The sequence below is a fragment of the Sciurus carolinensis genome, chromosome 9 (assembly GCF_902686445.1).
Source record: "Sciurus carolinensis chromosome 9, mSciCar1.2, whole genome shotgun sequence".
NCBI lineage: Eukaryota > Metazoa > Chordata > Mammalia > Rodentia > Sciuridae > Sciurus > Sciurus carolinensis.
This window is the reverse complement of record NC_062221.1, coordinates 96074253-96092714: the sequence shown is the minus strand read 5'-3', so window position 1 is coordinate 96092714 and position 18462 is coordinate 96074253. Positions and strand designations below refer to the sequence as shown.

General features: G+C 39.3%; 2 protein-coding genes across 2 annotated transcripts in view; one reads left to right on the top strand and one right to left on the bottom strand.

Annotated features, from left to right (window-relative positions):
* The window catches only part of Crybg3 (crystallin beta-gamma domain containing 3), a 101201-nt gene extending 97202 nt beyond the window's left edge, over nucleotides 1–3999 (top strand). The window contains 3 exon segments of the mRNA XM_047564213.1: nucleotides 1033–1191; nucleotides 2123–2282; nucleotides 3071–3999. Of these exon segments, the coding sequence (XP_047420169.1) occupies nucleotides 1033–1191; nucleotides 2123–2282; nucleotides 3071–3159 (408 nt within the window). The 3' untranslated portion in view covers nucleotides 3160–3999.
* A 736-nt stretch (nucleotides 4000–4735) lies between these two features.
* On the bottom strand, nucleotides 4736–18196 carry LOC124993715 (ribosomal oxygenase 2-like). The gene is given in 11 exon segments (XM_047565515.1): nucleotides 4736–5097; nucleotides 5548–5634; nucleotides 7015–7103; nucleotides 8749–8916; nucleotides 9245–9248; nucleotides 9634–9736; nucleotides 13030–13133; nucleotides 16724–16852; nucleotides 17980–18081; nucleotides 18083–18100; nucleotides 18173–18196. Coding segments are annotated over 11 exon segments (987 nt in total). The 3' UTR covers nucleotides 4736–4938.
* Nucleotides 18197–18462: the final 266 nt, after the last annotated feature.

The following is an 18462-nucleotide window of genomic DNA, read 5'->3' as shown; positions in this document are numbered from 1 at the left end:
CATCCTATATTTTATATTGAGGCTGGAGGCCTAAATCGTGGCCCAGAAAGAATGGTTTCTCATGAGATTCAGTCATGTGCCCTGCTCTTTCATCTTCTTTACCCTGCTACCCTTAAAATTAGTCTTACTCCATTTGTCTTAAGAGTAATTACTGCATTTCTGCATAGGCCTTGGAGCATTCTGGTTAACAGAAAGGGTTTTGGTACAGACACATCTAGGTCCACATCTGTGTTCACCCTATTTGTAAAACTTAGGCCAATAATCATACTTTCAGAAAGAGTTGTACTGGTTGCAACCCTTACAAATGTAATTAATTCTTACCCTTAATTCTTACAAATAGCATAATGGCACAGAAAGCACACTGCTTCACAAGATACTGAAGGTTCATAAATGCTAGTTATTATTCTTAGTAGTAATTCCCAGATTTAATATTTTTTAAAACTTCCTTTGCAGTGCAGTTTTTAAATATCAAAGTAGCGATTAAACATACATGGTCTCTTCCTTCAAAGACATATAAAGGTCCTATGTAAATAGAGATTACCAGAGCTACTAGTTCCTCAGCTAACCTGGGCTTTTTAAGACCTACCACAGTAGTCATTTGGCATTTAATCACAGCTTGAGGACAGAATGTCTGATTACTGTAGTTGTCTTTCCTGGGTTGTTATAAGATCCTTGTAGGTAGTATCTTGCCTGTTTTCCTACTCCCCTACCTTTCTCAGCAGTCCATCAAGTCCTGAATTCTTCACTGCCCCACCTCTTGCCACACAGACAGTTTTAGTGAATAAAAACATTACCTTTTACCCTTTTTTCCAGAAAGTATAACAGATTGTACAACTTCATTTTTGTGCCCAATAGTCTCAGGATCTATCAATAGAAAATATTAATTTATACATACTAGCTAAACGAAATAAGAGTGAAAGTGACACACAATGTCTAATCACTTCTCACTTTGCCTCCCAGTTTTCCTTCTTTGGAAGGATTGACTTCCAGCTTGGAAAAGTTGTTTCTAAATGGCTTTTTCTCCCATCACAGCCTGCAGTGTACATCAGGATAAAGAACCGAGCCCAGGATGAATATCTAACAGTCACTGGAAATTTAGCTGACACAAGGGCAATGTCTGTGTGCATCTCTCCCTACAGTGGAAAGAATACTCAGATCTGGTATTACTGTCGAGGACTTTTTAAATCCAAGGTAAACATCCCACTGATACAGTACCCTACTTTTTGGTGTTTGGCTTTGGAAACTAGAATCTTGTCAAATTAACTGGCATAAATGAAACAGTGCAGCTTCCTAGAGACAGTTCACTATGTGACCATAAAAACACTATGTATACTACTAAAGCATATAAGTAAAATGAACTAAGAATTTTTGATCTATAAAATTCAGGTTTGGTAAAAACCATGGTTATCACATACTATAGATAGGCCTGAATGATGTTTTAATCCAATGATATAAGTCATTGGATCAAAAATACACAATGTGCTTTTGTGAGATAAAAATCAGCTGTGTGAATCCAAACATGTTAAAACCCCTTTGTTTTCAAAATATATAATGAAGTGGTAGTAGAAGCAGCTGTTATTGGAGGAAGTTTAGAAAATGAAATTCAGGTTTGTTTATTCTGTGACCTCCATTATTGACACTTTGGAGGACAGAACATTAGGTTAAAAAACCATTAAAACCATGGTTTGTTGTATCACCAATGACTTATACACTTCTCATGCTTCAAAAATTTAAAAATATCTAAAAGTAATTATTGTCTGGATTATCTTCATATCATTCAGTGTTTTTAGAAGAAAAGTGAGCTCAACATAATACATTTTAAGCTAACAGGAACTTAACATTTAATTCCAAGTTAATAAAACTTTACTGAACATCTGTTATCAGATGTGCATACCCTCTTAAAAATAAGTACAGGACCTCTGTTTCAGTTTCTATACTGACTCTTCCCTCTAGTCATAAAGAAGACTTAAAATGTTTACTCAAATTATACAGAGTATTCTTTTTAGTTAAGACAAGGCTACTTAATGTCTATGATTTCTTCACCTGAAAGCAAAGGGGCCCTATTCAATTTATGTTAGCAAATATAATGTGGTACTGTCATTCTATTTCTTAATGCTTCTAGGCCAGTGATACGTGTCTTGATGTGATTGGTGGCCGGGACACACCTGGAGCTAAGGTAGCCCTATGGACTGAACATGGACAGTTCAGACAAAAGTGGAGACTGAATAAAAATGGAACCATCAGTTCTTATCTCAGTGATCAACTTGTCCTTGATGTTAAAGGTGGGCCTTTGATAATATGCAATGTTCATGTCCCTGGATATCAGCTTAAGTTCTAAACCTCTTCCTTCCTGATAAAGGATCTCCTGATATATGAGAGAAATGTTAATTCACTTTAATTATGCTTAAAAACAAAGTTAAGCTGTTTTACAAACAAATACACTATATGGATCAAGCAAGGAAAGCCCTAAGTCTTAAAAAGGTTTTTGTTCTTTAGTCGTAAAATTTTCATTTGCAACTGTAATTTTTGTAAACCCTGGGAACTGTTCTCAATTGAAGCTTCATGAATCATGTCACCTGTTTCTTGGAAAGAAACATCTCTAATTTCTTGTCCTGAGTCACCATGGTCCTTTAGTCTTCAGTTAAAATTTAGGTAGATATCAGTTAACCTTGTTTTTTAATTCAGCAAGGTCTTGGCCATATTTCTCATGGCTATTGCTTTAATTGGCTTTAGTCACAGCTTCTGTTGATGTGGAAACAAAAACACAGTACCTGACATCCAGCCAGAGTTCTCTCAGAGCATTTTGCTCTGAAGCATGGCATTGTTAGGGCACACTGCTTCTACAATCATGTATTATGCCTCTTAATTTTTTAGTGTGAGTCATAATATGGTCCAATTTGAGGTGAATAATGGCTGTGCCTGTTCAACCTCTGTTTTCCACTTCAGACCACTATGTAAATGACATACTCATCTACTTAAGCAGTGGGCTGAACAAAAGCTTGAGAAAATTGTGAAACGGCTAAGCACCTGTGTGAACAAATAATCTTTTCTTTCGGAATTTCTATTTCAGGAGGAAACTATTGTGACAAGACTCATGTCATTGTAAATCAGCCCCTGGAGGGAGAAGAAACACAGAAATGGGACATTGAAATACTGTGAGAATCAACACCATCCCTAGAAGGAGCAAAGGAACCTCACCTCCCTCACTGACGTATGCATGTGGAAAGGAAGCTACTGTGTCCGCTCTACTGGACTGCTGTGCAGAATGAACTTTTCCTCAGGCACCAAGGCTGACGTTCTTTCAGCGTGCAAAAGCTCAAAATATTGTTGCCAGTTTCTCAGTGTTCCTATGAAGAAAATATGATTTCTGGGAAAGGTTTTATTCCTGATGGATTCCAGTTGTGGTAAGCAAGTTTCCTGAAGTCTATATTTTCTTTCCTATCTACCAAACATGAATGCTATTCCTGATAGCCCATTATAGGATGTTGGTGATGCTGTCACCTGTATTAGCTATTAATATCCTACGGGACACCTGTGTGATTGCAAAGCACAGGAAAATAAACATACTTCTGCAAAAAGATGAATAATTTTAGCAACATCTGAAAATATATTTAAAAAGCCTTCCTATTAAGCTGCTGCTGTGTGTAAATAAGCCTTCAAATTTCTATATTGAAGCTTTTATAACAGAAACATCCCATGAGTATTTAAATATTTTTAACTGGCTCCATGGAGGGACCTCAGCTTTGTTAGGCAAAAGGCACCAGGACTGGTATATTCTCTGTGGCCATTCTTTGCTCCGTCTTTCAAACTGAAAAAGCACATAACCTTAGAGTGCCAACCTCACACTTTAGCACTGAAACAGTGGTCACCTGTCTTGGTGCTGAGACCTTGCCCAGGATTTTTGCCTGATTTGCCCTTAAGGAGAAGTGTTCATAAAGAGTATGTCACTCCTAAATGAGAGTCAAATTTTTGTCTGCCTGAAATAAAACTCTACACGTCCAAATTACTTTTCAAGTAAAGGTGCAGTTGTTTCTCTACTCGTTTTCACTCCCATTTTAAATAGCTTATATTAAAGCAAAATCAGGAAATAATTTTTTATTTAGTTTCCAGTAATCATTACCACCTTTAACCACACAATTCACAAGCATTTTCCCTCCTAAGTTGGATTTAAACTTTCCTTGAGACAATTGTTTCTTTTATTCCCAACTTTTGCCAGAAAGCAGAAAAATACTCTATTTTTATATAGAAAGATTAAATTCTCTAGTGATATTTTTAAAGATATCAACTATATGCACTTTAGAATGTAAAAATAGCAATAGTTTAAACTCAAAGACCCACTATATTGAGTATTTTTATAGACTTGGTGTTCCCATGTAAATATTTTTTTCCCCTTCAGTCTCAGGCTCTTGTCATCTTTTAAGCAGCATCTAAAAAACTCCTTTATGTTGACAGATATTGAGTGCCTCTCATGGGTTTGGCTGTATTATTTAATGAGACTTATGTTACAGGGATAACTTTATTTTGACGGGGGGGCTTGTGTATACACCAAGGTATGTATATTTCCATTGTAAAAAAACAACTTAAAATTTTTCATGTTAATAGTTTTAAAGCGCCTTCTTGGCTCTAGAACAATTTTAAAGAAGTTGTTACTTCCAAAGAACAAAGGTTAATGACATTTAGTTCTACATGATACTTTTTGGAGTTGTGCCTTTTCTACCACACTGGATTAATAAACTTGTCAAAAATACAGTTTTGTCACATTCTGGGATACCTTGTAATTTGGTTTTTGTTTTGGGTTTTTTTTTTCCCCCCTTCCATGTTCCCATATATTGATTAGGGGTTGGTAAGTAAGGACATTTGACATTTTTCTCCTACCAACATCCCTTTAAAAAAAAATATATATATATAAAATAACAGGTATTTGATTCCATAACAGCATTAGATTACTTGGATTAAACATTCTGTCCAGAGGGATAATACCAGGCTTTCCTTTTCCTCATCCGTAGTAAGCTTCAGGTCCTTGACGGAAATTGCTGAACTGTTCCAAATTTGCTTCAGTGCATCCACATGTGAAAAAGGGAAACGAAGTCCATGAGACTAAAAAAGGATAAGTTTAATTTAAAAAAGTTAGTTCACTGAAGTTGCATTTTCATATAAACCTTACATTGTTAGTTTTGATACGCTTCAAAACTTCAGATAAGCTCTTTACATCAGATGTAATTAGAGAAGTCACAAAAATTGCTGATTTTCATTTAAATCAAATGAAAATCATTGTAAATTAAGTAGTGGTATTAATCATTTAAAATGCCTTACATTTATTTTACTTTTCCTATAAGGCTACAGGTTCCAGCTAGTATGTTTAAAAACTGGTCTGTATCACAGAATTGTCTGACTTAACCATTCCCACACAAGATCTCTGTCAATCATATCAAGTAGTAAGTCCACACTGCAGCCATAGAAAGCACATTACATATAAATAAAAAATAACTGATTTCTTCCCAGCTACCACCCAAATCACAGCAGACATCTGCTTCAGTTGGAACAAACCTCTATTTCCTCATTTCCCATCATGTGTATTTCTCTCCTATTCTTGAGAGAATGATAGATGTAAACCATCTTTTCTTGAGCTTCATCCTTTAAAGAAAAAAATGGTAAGTCATCAACAAAATATTGAGGGCTTTAATACTAGAAGGATTTTCTGGTAAGTCAACACCAAGAAAAATCTTAAAGCCTTGGTGCTCAAATGAAATTATTTTGAATCTGTAAGGAATCCTTTGGGCAAAAAGCTATATATGTGGACATATACACACTGTATAATTCATTAATGGGAACTTAAAAGTCATTATTTTAAAAGACAGCATCTTCAGGAACTTGAGTTATATTAAGTATATCTGCACTCTCTTTGCATCCAGAAAAAAAAAAATTACAAAAATACAAGCTGGTATTTATTTATTTATTTTTTTGGGGGGGGATGGGTATCAAGGATTGAACTCAGAGGCACTCAACCACTGAGCCACATCTCCAGCCCCATTTTGTATTTTATTTAGAGACAGGGTCTCACTGAATTTCTTAGTGCCTTGCTTTGCTGAGGCTGACACTGTATTCAAGATCCTCCTGTCTCAGCCTCCTGAGCCTCTGGGATCACAGGCATGCGCCACCAGGCCTGGCTTAACTGCAGTTTATAGAAAAATGAGACTTGAATTGTGATAGCCTCCCAAATGATCTCTACTGTCTCCTGAAACCTTTTCTCATTCTTTGTTGCACATCATCTCAAATTAATTGTTTATCAAAATAACTAGACTTTTATAATAGTGTATTTTTGAGGTTTTATTATGTCAGCCCCTCACGTCTGGCCCTGATGGCTGGTACAAAATGATTAGGAGACATGTAAATTCCTCCTCAATCATTCATGGGGCACCTTCCAAATGAGCTGAGTAAGAACAGGGTATGGGACAATCCCCAAGGTCCTTAGTATTGTATAGGGAACTTTAAGAAACCATAAATGCAGAGGTTCTAACCCAGACCACAGGAAGCCCAGGAATTTAATTTTTAAAAGCTTTCTCACTGATTCCACAGTCAGCCAGTTTTGGGAATCACAGGCTACATGGCAAGGTTACAGATGTAGACTTTGTTCTTTGTGATCTATGGGATTAAAGGTTGAGAAAAAAATATTAGCAAAACCACCCAGAAATGAATGTATGCACTGCAAATGATCAGAGAGGGACGAAAGCAGGGGTTCTTAAGAACATGGCCTGCATTAGGATGGGAAACCAAGACTAGACACGTTCACATGAGAGAAATGAAGAAGGGGATGAGGGGAAGCCCTCAAATATCCAACATGCAGGAAAATTTGGAACAGTAAACTTTGGGCATTATCTGACCAGAGTAATGGTTATTAAACTGAACACAGATGGATTCCTGAAGGAGAAGAGCAGGAACCAATGTTCCTTTGAATAGCTGAGCCCTGCTGTGGAAACACACTGGGAAGAAAGGAAATCTTCCTTGGATACTCACAGATTGATCCTGATCTGGCCCTACTGTGAGGATGATGTGATCTTTAAATTGCAGACTCACTACGCTGTCCAACCTTGGTAACTTTCCACCTAGAAAACACCAAAGAGAAATCCAGCCTTGAAAAAAAGGAAACCAGCCATTCAAACTTGTTTTCAAAGGTACAACTATTTAGGAAACTAATGGTCTGCAGGTGAATACAAATATGAGTTTACCGCCTATGGAGCTCATCTTTATTTTTAAAACAGACATACAATTAGATAAATGTTAATGAGTACAATCAACAGGTAAAAATAATGCAATCAAAACATGATAGCTACAGCAGTAGACTGGGACATATTGCCATCTGCACTTATTTCTCCAGTTTCTATCCTCTATGAGCTTTGCCTACACAAGGGACTGCCTGAGTTCAAATTGTATCACCCCACCAATTCTTAGCTGTATGACCCTGGAAGTCTATGTAGGTCAAGTATAGTGTCCAATAAAGCTATCTAATAAAGTTCAAAGAAAAAATAGTCACTCTTTTCTAAAGTGGATTTAACTTAGTGAAAAAGCAGCCACTACAACTGACAGACCTTACGGGGTCTTCTGGGTGGGGAGAGTCTTAAGGAGGTATAACTTTATGGACTAGAACAGCTAAGACAAGGAAACCATTAGGGAAAACATAGTGGGTCATAAGCTGGGGCTGAGCAAATTCTGTTCTGCTAAAGATTAAAACACTGCTGGTAAAATACTTGGTTTGAATGGTGCAATAAAAATCTCTAAACTTCCTTCAAAGCATTGTATATTTCAGTGGTTCCTACCTGGTGATAAGACTTATAAAAATTAGTAAAAATATACCTCTCACTCAACACTGAGAAAGAGAAGCAGCCTGTGAGCCAGCCTGGCAACTGACAAGGCCTTTTACAGAGCAACAGTGACAGACAGGACCACCCTAACCAGGAAGGATCAAGACAAAACATTCTAGACCCGTATCTGAACTCAGGCAAACTAAGAACACCGTCCAAACCGCCAGTGCTGCTGCTGACCTGTGGTAACCCTGTGTTACTCCTACCCATCAGATAGGATTTAGAATCCTTCCTTCTTCCTGACAGCATCAATCCAGAGCAATGCCCTGCTTCCTTGAGTCTTCTCCAAAATCACTGAGCTCAGGCCCACATCCCTGAGTCCTTCCTCATGCCCTTCCAATGGTGTGCAGTCTTCTCCTTTGCAACAAGTCAATAAATACAACTTTGGGTTCAAGAGGGTGTTCTCTGTGGCCTCTCCTAAAAGATACTGACATCATCTATCCAGAGTGCACTGTCACTTGCAGGCTAAACCTGTCATAGATTAGTCACCTGGGACTTGAAGAAGGTCAGTGATAACCTTCAGCTTGTATATCACCTGATGATGACAACATTTTACCCATCGTTGCCTTAATTCCAACAAGGTTATTTCAGTGTTCAAGTTCTTGAAATTTCTTGAAGATTTTAAGTAGCAGAGTACCCATAAGTATACATATTCCTCACCCAAAGACAGGGCTCTTATTTTTCAGCATGCTCTAATGTGAGTTCTTCGCAAATGATTTGTGAGGTCCAGGATGCTAATGAGTGCAGCACATTTAGTTAAGCGCTATATACTAAGAATGGATTTAGGTCCACATTAATACTTCCATCTGCTCAAAAAGGAGCCTAGCCAGGAAAGCCTCAAATATCCCCTCCTAGTCCCACCCACCTAGAAGAAAACAGAAAGCTCCACCTGGTGTCAACAGCTCTGTTCCATCTCCCATGTAGTAAGGGGGTAGTCTGTGCATAACAAAATCTTTCTTCATGTCTGATGAAAGTAGCTCTTTGGTGCCTTCCAGCCGGTCTGCAAGAGTCCTCAAAAAGCCACTTAATCTTCTTGTTGCAACTGTTGTGGTTCCACCTGCTAAAAACACAGAAGTGGGTGTTGGCTGGAACCCAAGCAGAATTTACTGCCCAGGTCCCAGTCTCCACAGTAGTATGTTGAGCCTACACACACTACAGACATGATTCTGTATCATTTCAAGAGGGGACATGAATAACCAGGGCTCTTAGGAACATTAACCTATTACTTCTTTGCAACTTGTTCATCTTATGCGACTACTATTTATAAAAAAGAACAATTTCAGGATTTGCCTGGAAAGAGGAATCTTGGACATAGAGAGCAGTCTGGCCCTGCCTTTGAAAAGCAAGTCACTATCCTAAGATAGTGAATGTAACATTTGCTCCACCCTGCTCTTATTCAATGATCTTCTCAAAACTACCAAACTGTACTCCTGTTTCAAATGCAAAAATGGACAGGAATGCCCGCAGATTTCTTCTTTAACTTGTAGTCTGATGCATGCTAAATATACAATTCTCCTGGCTGATTTATTCAACCAGCATTCCACAAGGCCTGCTACTATCACTGTGAAATAAAGGAGAAGAGCTGTTTATGCAACACCCAGGATCTCTGGTTGGTATCCCTTCTTTCTGCAAATCATACAACTCAGTAGGCCAGCACAGCAGAAGAGCGTGGCTCATCTGTAAAAAAGGATCCTGGATCCCCATAAGATAGGCTTCAGCTGGCCTGGGCTGAGGCTGCCACCTTCATTTCTACCTGCCTTTTTTTTACTCTTACCATGAGCAGCTGCCGGGGTATTCCAGTCCGTAATGCTACATCTTTCTTTGCAGTATCAAACACAAGCCCTGAAATGGTGTCCAAAAGAAAATCTCCCCATGAACTAGAACACATAACACACACAAAAAAATAAAAGCCAGTGAATACATATAAATATATGCAAAATACCCATTACTAATAAACCAAAAAGTAAAGTGGGGTTCCAACCTCCCAGCCCAGGCCTTCTGAATTCAATTATTTTGATGTTACTCAACATAAAAACCTAGATCTTCATTGATCATGCTGCTTCTCTCTCTGCAGGCACTCACTTGGAAAGTTAAGCAGAAAGCTAAGCTAGCTTCATGATTTTTCTTAAAGATACCAGAAAATGAATCAGATACTGTCATAAAATAGGAAGTTCAAGGGAAGTTTTAACACAAGTATCTGTGAGGAGCTTTGTAGGAAATTTAATTCATGGGACCTAGAAAAAGTATCTTTTATGCAATAAATCTAACAGAAATATATTTAGGGTAATAGCAAGATCTCCAGACTATGTAATTAGTCTGAAAAGTGAAATGTCACATTTTCCACTGCACTTAAGGGAAGCTGTTCCTTAGTAAAATATCCACCAACAACTATTTCAAAAGAATTGATTTCTAGCAGTGGTTGTACTGGGGTTGAGGTAGAAGTCCATGGTCAAAAATAACATCTTGGGATAAGCATCAGTGCTCAATTACTTGCTTTCTAGTTTGCTTTCTCTGGGGTAGTTAAAATTGGCTCATTCTTAACCATGTGCCAGTGTATGAAATGCTCTCCGTGGGGTTGCCCTCTTTAAACATTTCTTAGCTTGTTTAAAATTTTCCTGTGTTACCAGCAGATTTCAAATTGCTGGCTATGTGCAAAATGGAAATTCACAGTATGACTTTTGCTTCTCACTCAGTAAGGAAAATTAACACTTTTATGCTCCCCTTCTGATAAAGTGGCAAATTAGGGCAAAAGCCACTTGAGACATACTTTCCCGAAGGTATCCACTACCTGGTGGCCTCCCTGCTTTCTGACTCAAGGCCACATCTTTTAATTGAACTTCAACTGTAGGACATATGCAGCCACATAAAATACATACTTCCTTTGCACCCTTATAGGTGAAAGTCATACGGCAACAACTCAGAGGAATTCAATAGCAGTTAAATAGCGCTCTGTTCTCTAAATAAAGTTAGGACAAATCTTAGGACTTTCCAAAATTCAGGAATAATACCTCTTAAGGGGTTCACTTTGATAAAACAGTCAAGTTAACCTGCTGTTGCCCCATATAGCAGGCCCCAAATGTTCCAACAGTGTTGCCATGAGAGGTGTTAAGATGAGGCCCTAAATCTTCACCTTCCTACAGGAGCTGGACTGAGCCCAGGCTCAGCAAAGGTCTTCAAGTTACACAAGTCATAGTCTAGTCTAGACACATCAGTTGTGGTGCCCAACCACAGCCATGAACAGCAACCTCTGTAACTTATAAAGTTTTCCCACTTTCAGGTGACTGGATAAGGGTGAGATGGGATCCAAGGTAGCCTACCAGATCTTCACTCTCGGGATTGGGAAACAGAGTGAGTCAAGTACTTAACAGCAGAAGCAAATAGGTTCAGTGATACAGAGGGGAAATCAGAAGTAACTGATGACAGCATGTGATAAGACAATATTGTGAGTACACAAAGCTAAGGAAAGAAAGGGAGGGAGCAAAAAGCAATGACTAGAAAACCAGACGGTGACAATAAAAGAAATGAAAGAGAAGCAGAGAGAATTCAGGAGCAAGTGGGTAGCAGAGTACATTAACAAGGGGATACAAGAAGATGGATGGATGTTTGTGGGGCAAAACAATTGGTTGCTAAAGTCCAGAGCTGCTCTAGACCCAGAATGAACTTCCAGTTCCAGACTGTGGCAGGGCCCTTCCACAGGCTCTGTGACTCACTCCCTCAATTGCTCTGCTCTTGTGAGCTGGACTCAGACTTCCTGTTCCTCACTCTTCAAGAAACCCAAATAGGCACAGTGACAAAGAATTTTTTTTTTTTTTTTTGTGGTGCTGGGGATTGAACCCAGGGCTGTGTGCGAGGCAAGTACTCTACCAACTGAGCTATATCCCCAGCCTGACAAAGGCATTTTTCTGAATGGAAGCCTAATAACGCTTGGACCTTCTACTTGTGGGCAAAGACTTGTGGGTTAGTTCTTAACCTATACCCAATTCCAGCCAGTTCCTCCAGTAAGGCTCGTAAGCATAGGGGTAAATCTCATACTGAAAAGCCAAAGAAGTAGAGGTATGCTTAATAGTTTTGCAAGTTATGGCTTTGAACATAGGAGAGGATCATACTGTCCCTTGGACCTAGAATGTTCTCTCCTACCCTGACCTTCTGACTCACCCTTACTTATTCACACTTTAGGACTCACTTAGGTTGGTGTCAACTCATTTCTAAAATCTTCCCTGACACCCCAGCTTAGCCAAGTGAACTCCTCTATGTTCCAAGAGTATCTCTGCAAACCTGAGACAGAATTTATCACACTGTTTGGCAACTAGTTACACATCCATCCCCTGATCCTGCCACCACTTCCAAGTGTCCGCTTCCTCAAAGCCCATCAAAATGTAATGTTTGCATTCCTGACAACTGGCAGGAATAGTGCATGCCTGCTAAATAAATGAACTAATTCCTGTCATGATTTGAAGCAGATCCTTTTTTTTTTTTTTTAATGGTGCTGGGGATTGAACCCAGGGCCTTGTGCTTGTGAGGCAAGCTCTCTACCAACTGAGCTACATTCCCAGCCCTTAAGTGGATCTATTTTTATCTCATGTGCTTTTAGTTCCTACTGTTCCAGACTCCCTTTCCTACTTAAATTTCATGAACTGTAAAAACTAAAACTCTTAAGAAACAAGAGGTTTCAAAGGTTCCAGAATTTTTTTGGGGAACCTTGGAAATGTTTTGAAAACAGACAGTGGTAATGGCTGTGTAAATCTAATGCCAACAAACTCTACATTTAGACATAGTTCAAAATGGCATATTTTATGCTATATATATTTGCCACAATAATTTTTAAAAGTGGCAGGATGGAGAGGGAGGAAGAGAGAGACACTTGAGATTAAAAGCCCAGCCTGGCATCACTAACACACTGACAAACCAATAGCTACAGGCTTTTTCTTTTCAAACTGTGGAACCCTTTATTCAGGCAATTCCCAGTATTCTATATAGAGTAAGATCCATGATGTTCCCAGGAACAAGTCCAAAGGGCTGATCACACACATGGGACATCAAAGGAATATGAGTCAGCAAGGAGATAGAAACAAGAGGATGTGGCCAGCTCCCTCGGGTCCCTCCTGAATGTGGCTACTTGGGCCATAACTCGGAACTTCCTGGGATGCTAGGCTGAGGGTAGAGCATTTACTTGTTCTGGTAGGTGCTGATGGTCACATGAGTAGAGTGGGCCAGCCCTGGAGGAGTGTCCGCCTGATGAATAGTCCCTCTGGGGAAGTACAACAAATCACCTGGCTAAAGGAGAAAGAAAAGGTGGAGGAGTTAATAAAAGCTATACTTCTCAATCCTCTTTTTTTGGTACCAGGATTTAACCCAGGGGCACTTAACTGTGAGCCATATCCCCAGTGCTTTTTTGTATTTAAAGACAGGGTTACGCTGAGTTGCTTCGGACCTCGCTAAGTTGCTGAGGCTGGTTTTAAACTTGCGATTCTCCCATTGCAGCCTCCCAAGCTGCTGGGATTATAGGTGTGCGCCACCATGCCAAGCTAGTCCTCTTTTTTTTGTTGTTTGTTTTTTTTTTTTTTTTTTTTGGGTGCTGGGGTTCGAACCCAGGACCTTGTGCTTACAAGGCAAGCACTCTACCGACTGAGCTATCTCCCCAGCCCCAGTCCTCTTTGTTTTAAAGAGATAAATACAGGCATTGAGCTTCAGTTCTCCATTCAGATCCACTGCTTCATGGGACAGTCTCTATCTGGGATGTGGTGTCTGGCTTCACTGTGTCCATGAGCTCATCACTCTAATCCACAAGAAACTTTAAGCCTAGGTTCACTGTATTTATTCTCAAGATGACACCAGATATACCCCAAACTACCCTGCCTGATTCCGGGATCCAGGAAGGTGTTCTTGGGGAGCATACTCCCTCCCTCCTGGTTAAGAATGGGGCTTGTCATACCGATGCTTCCATTTATGGGCTGGTGACCAGGGCAATTCACTTACCTTCTCTAGACTTCAGTTTCTCTTTTACTAGAATAGGGATAACATCCCCATACTCCACACAATTAAGGAGATGCAGTTTTCAAAGATCCCAGGGTAATGATGGGTATGTGCCTGTATTACACATCTTGGCTGCCACATTGCCACCCTGACAATTTTTGAGCTCTTCCAAGAAGGGTCAATTACCCATTCTACACTCCCCAAAGCCCAACTTCGCAAAGCACCGAGCACACAACATAGATTCAGAAAATGTTAGAAAAAAAAAAACCTTGTTTGAACTTACAAACTAGACATAATGAAAGATTATCTTCTTGGGCAGATACGCCTGCTCCATTCTATCCCTTTTCCCAAACCAGCAGACAGAAATATTCTTCCCCAATTACTCCTTCCCTGAGCTCCCTCCTCCCTAATCTCATTGAACCTACATTCACTAATTGCCTAGAGAAGGAATCTTGAGAGCCATTCATCTCCTCTCTGCAAGTAAGGGAAGCAATCCAGCTCAATAGATAAGTCCAGGAGCCCTAGAGACAGACCTCAAGAAATAACACCTTTAAAGAATTTTAAAGATTTTCCTCAAAGCAAAAGGCAATATATATTTATATATATATATTTTTGGTTGCTTATTTGTTTTAAATTTCACCAAGCCGACAGTACTTCAGGTAAATAAATACTTTATTGATACTTAAAACCACCATTTACTGAGTGTCTCCTGAGTGACATATACATGACATTCATTCCACAAACATTTGATCAAGGCTCTCCAGCCCTCACTGGAAAAGGCAAGGAAGCAGATCTCCCTGAGAGCCTCCAAAAGGAATGTGATTCTGCCAGCACAGTGGAGACCACTTTTAGACTTCTGGCCTCCAGAACTATAATAAATATATGTTATTAAAATAATCATTACACCAATACATACTTACACATCTCATCCATGTTATTTCATTGGGGGCATCAAAATAATATCCTTCAATCTTCACAGCTTGCATAGTAAATGTTATGATCTCCATTTAATTAAGAAGAAAAGGCTTAAATAATTTCTCCAAGTATACGGGTTAAGTGACAACATCTGAATCCAAACCCAGCTCTGTCAGACTCCCAAACAGAGGGTGGTTATTTTTGCTATGGGGGCTGTCTTCACCCTGAAACTCCTGGTTTGGCAGGGGTGCTGTACTGGCTAGCACTGGAATAGTGGGGGAAAAGGGTGATAAGGGCTTCAAGACTCTCATAGTATCTTCCACATACCTCTCCCATCAGAATGACCCAGTTTTTGTTTGGCAATTACACAAGATTTCCATTTGAAGAGGTACACTGATTAAAACTTCACATGTAGGTGCCTATACACACTTCAAAACAGTGTACCTCGGAATGCTGTCTTTCTTCTTTCAGGAGTCTCAGAGCTTCCATTAATGAACAGTGTTCACTGAGTGTTTAATGGGTATCTCTTCGATCTCCTCCTCCAAGTCCCATGGCAACAGTACAGAGAATTCATATCCTCCCACTTGAAGACCACTATGAAGCCTGACTTTCTTCAGCAGGACAAAGAGCCAGGCTATCAGCTTGAGCAACTCAGCCTTGGCCTCAAAGACCCCAGATGGCTTAGTCTCTAGCTTAAATACAATCAATCAAGAGTCTACTAAATGTACCTCACCAAGAGCAGGCATGGGCAAACTCTTTCTGTATAGTATTTTGTCTTGAGGCCACGTGTCTCTGTGGTAACTAGCAGACTGTAATGCAAGCAGTCAAAGACATACTTTAGGAATGGGTGTGGCTTTGTACTAGTAAATTCTATTATAAAAACAAGCAGTATACCAGATGTTTGGCCCATGGACCACAGTTTAGTAACTGCTGACTAAAGACATATAAAACCAAGGTTACCTTTATTGTTGTTGATTTATTTAAGTACAACTACAATATAGGTCCCTATATTATAGACTGCTTCCCCCAGTTCTTGGCATGTAAGCAGGCAAAGATCTTAAAATCCAGAAGCAGACATAAGGCATTGACAAGAATTCTACATTAATTATAACTTCAAGATGCAAGAAATGCAAAACAATAACTATATGCAAAATAATTCCATTGCAATATATTCTTTTGCAAACATCTCTGGCTTGAATTGTTTAACTGCCACTAACCATTGTTTAATTGCCACTAAAGAAATTAAAATAGCATTTTCTAAGAAAGGGTATAAAGTTTAATTATGAAGCTTTCTTATACTTTCAGGTTTTTTCTCAACAACCTCTCCTGCTGGGGATTGGCTATGTTCCCATCCACACTAACTGCTCAAAGACAGATTTTCTCAGCAGAAAGATACCAATGCACATGATAAAGCCACCTGGCTCCCTGGAGGAAGAATCCTCAAGAACTTTCGTTAATTACTATTTTTCCAGTAACTATATGTAGGGGGAAAGAAAGGGAGTGCCGAAGTAGTCTGCTGTATAATCAGGAGGAATGTCACGTTCAAGTTTTTGCAACTATAAAACTGAAAGGATTCCTGGCCCTGCTTTGCCTAAGCAATTTACAACACATGCCAACTGTTATCTTAGAGGTGGAGAAACTGCCCAAGGCCAAATCTTCACTTTTTTCCTGGAGAAGTTAGTGGTACACTGAATTAACTTTATTTCTGTTGAACCGGATCATATATGGTGATAGGTTATTTGAGAAATTAATGTAATACATCCTTATCCTCAGCTTACTTCTCCAAGTGCGAACCCCCAAGACGACTTCAGAAGTTTGCCTGTGCTGGCTCAGCTGCAAGGAAAGCCACCCTACCTCTGAGTCCCAGGGACACTCTCCCACAGGGGTGGTAACACAAGCTCTAAACCTCACACCTAACCTTGTCTAAGCAACAGAGACAGCCAGCTCACAGAGGTGCCCATATGGTCACTCCATACCTTCAACGTGAATTCATGTGTTGGAGCGCCAATCCTGGCCTCAGCCTCCACGCTGTACTCACGTGCCAGGGCCACTGTGGGTGGGTAAAGGCGCCAGTGCTTCTCTCCCTCCAGCTGCAGGATGAAAACCTACAGAAAGCCACACACACCCGAGAGGTCAGAGAGTTTCCTGACATGACAGGCAAAGTCTTTTAGAATATTAGTTCTTTGAGAGCGCTTAGACAAATCCTAAATTTCAGATAAAAAAATAAAAATGAAGGAATCTGAAATGCATGTTACTCCACACAATAAAATGGCCACTACCAGTTTTAGTTTTTTAAAACAGGTCATCATGAATCCTGATACTGAACAGATATTCATTTTTTTCACTCACCAGAGCATTGTCAATTCTGTATACCAACACTCTCACTCCTTTAAATCTTCTATCAGACATCTGAAAGCCATAACCGCAGATGGAAAAGCCAAGTTTCAGCTATTATGGAATGCCTAAAATATTGAAAGGGGCCTTGGCAAACAGGAAATTTTTTTTATTGTTTTATTTGGCCAAAGATACTTTAATGCTCTATTAAGAATAGAAATAAAACACTTTTGGAAATGTACTGCTATCAACTTGGTCTCAGAAGGGGAAAAAAAGGACTTTTTACAGTTACCTCTGTGTTCACAATACCTCATATTTTCACAAAAATAAAAAGTTAACCTAAATCAGTTAACTTTTTGGAAACCATACAACAGTGAAATCAACATTTGTTAAGGTGCCAGTGCTTAAATTAAATCATGACCTTCATTCAGGCTGTCCCAAGTTTTCTACAAATGGAAAATATATACACATTTTTGGCAGCTACTGAAAAAAAAAAGAAGAAATGAGAGCAGATGCAAAGAGTATGTGTGATCTCACTATATTAAAGACCATAACTTGTGAAATTAAAGAAAAGGCTAATTACTTTTCTATAGAATTCAGGAAATTCCTTGTTTCGAAAGGACGAATGTGATGTTCTTTTATTAGTAGGGTTGGAAAACAATTCTCTCCCTTTGAGAAGGAGCAGGAAATCAATTTAGAGGGATTTGTTTTGGCCCAACATTTAGATGAGTTCAAGATCTCCAGAGAGTGACTATAAAGAAGAGCCACAAACATGGTCCTGCAGCCTTAAGAGAGTAATGTGAATCAAATCAAACCCTAATGACTCCAGACCAACCTAACAACCATGTTGTCAACAGCTCACTCTTCCCCACTCTGAGCAATGTGCTTCTTCTCTCACCTCAACATCATCATAGTGGGGAGGTAGGCCCTGAGATCCTCCGGGGGTTATGTACACATTGGAGCCAACCAACGAGCCAAAGTAACATTCCAGCTTCTCCTGGAATACGCCAAAGCTCATCCTTTAAAGAAAAGGGGTGGGTAGGTGAAAAATAGATTAGAAATAAGAGGAAACAAACGTTTTGTTCACTTACGAAGTCTTCCCTTACAATTATCATAGGCCAGACAATTAACCAGTGAAAGGGCCCTCAAGAATCTTCCCTTCTAGCACTACTGAAAAGAAGAGAGCAGAATGAATCAAACAACATTGCCCTATGTAATGTATGATTACACAATGGTATGCCTTTACTCCATGTACAAACAGAGAAACAACATGTATCCCATTTGTTTACAATAAAAAAAAAAAAAAGAAGAGAGCAAATAAGACTGGCAAGGCAGTAACTGGGAGGTCATGAAGGATTTTAAGCAGGAGAATGACATGCTC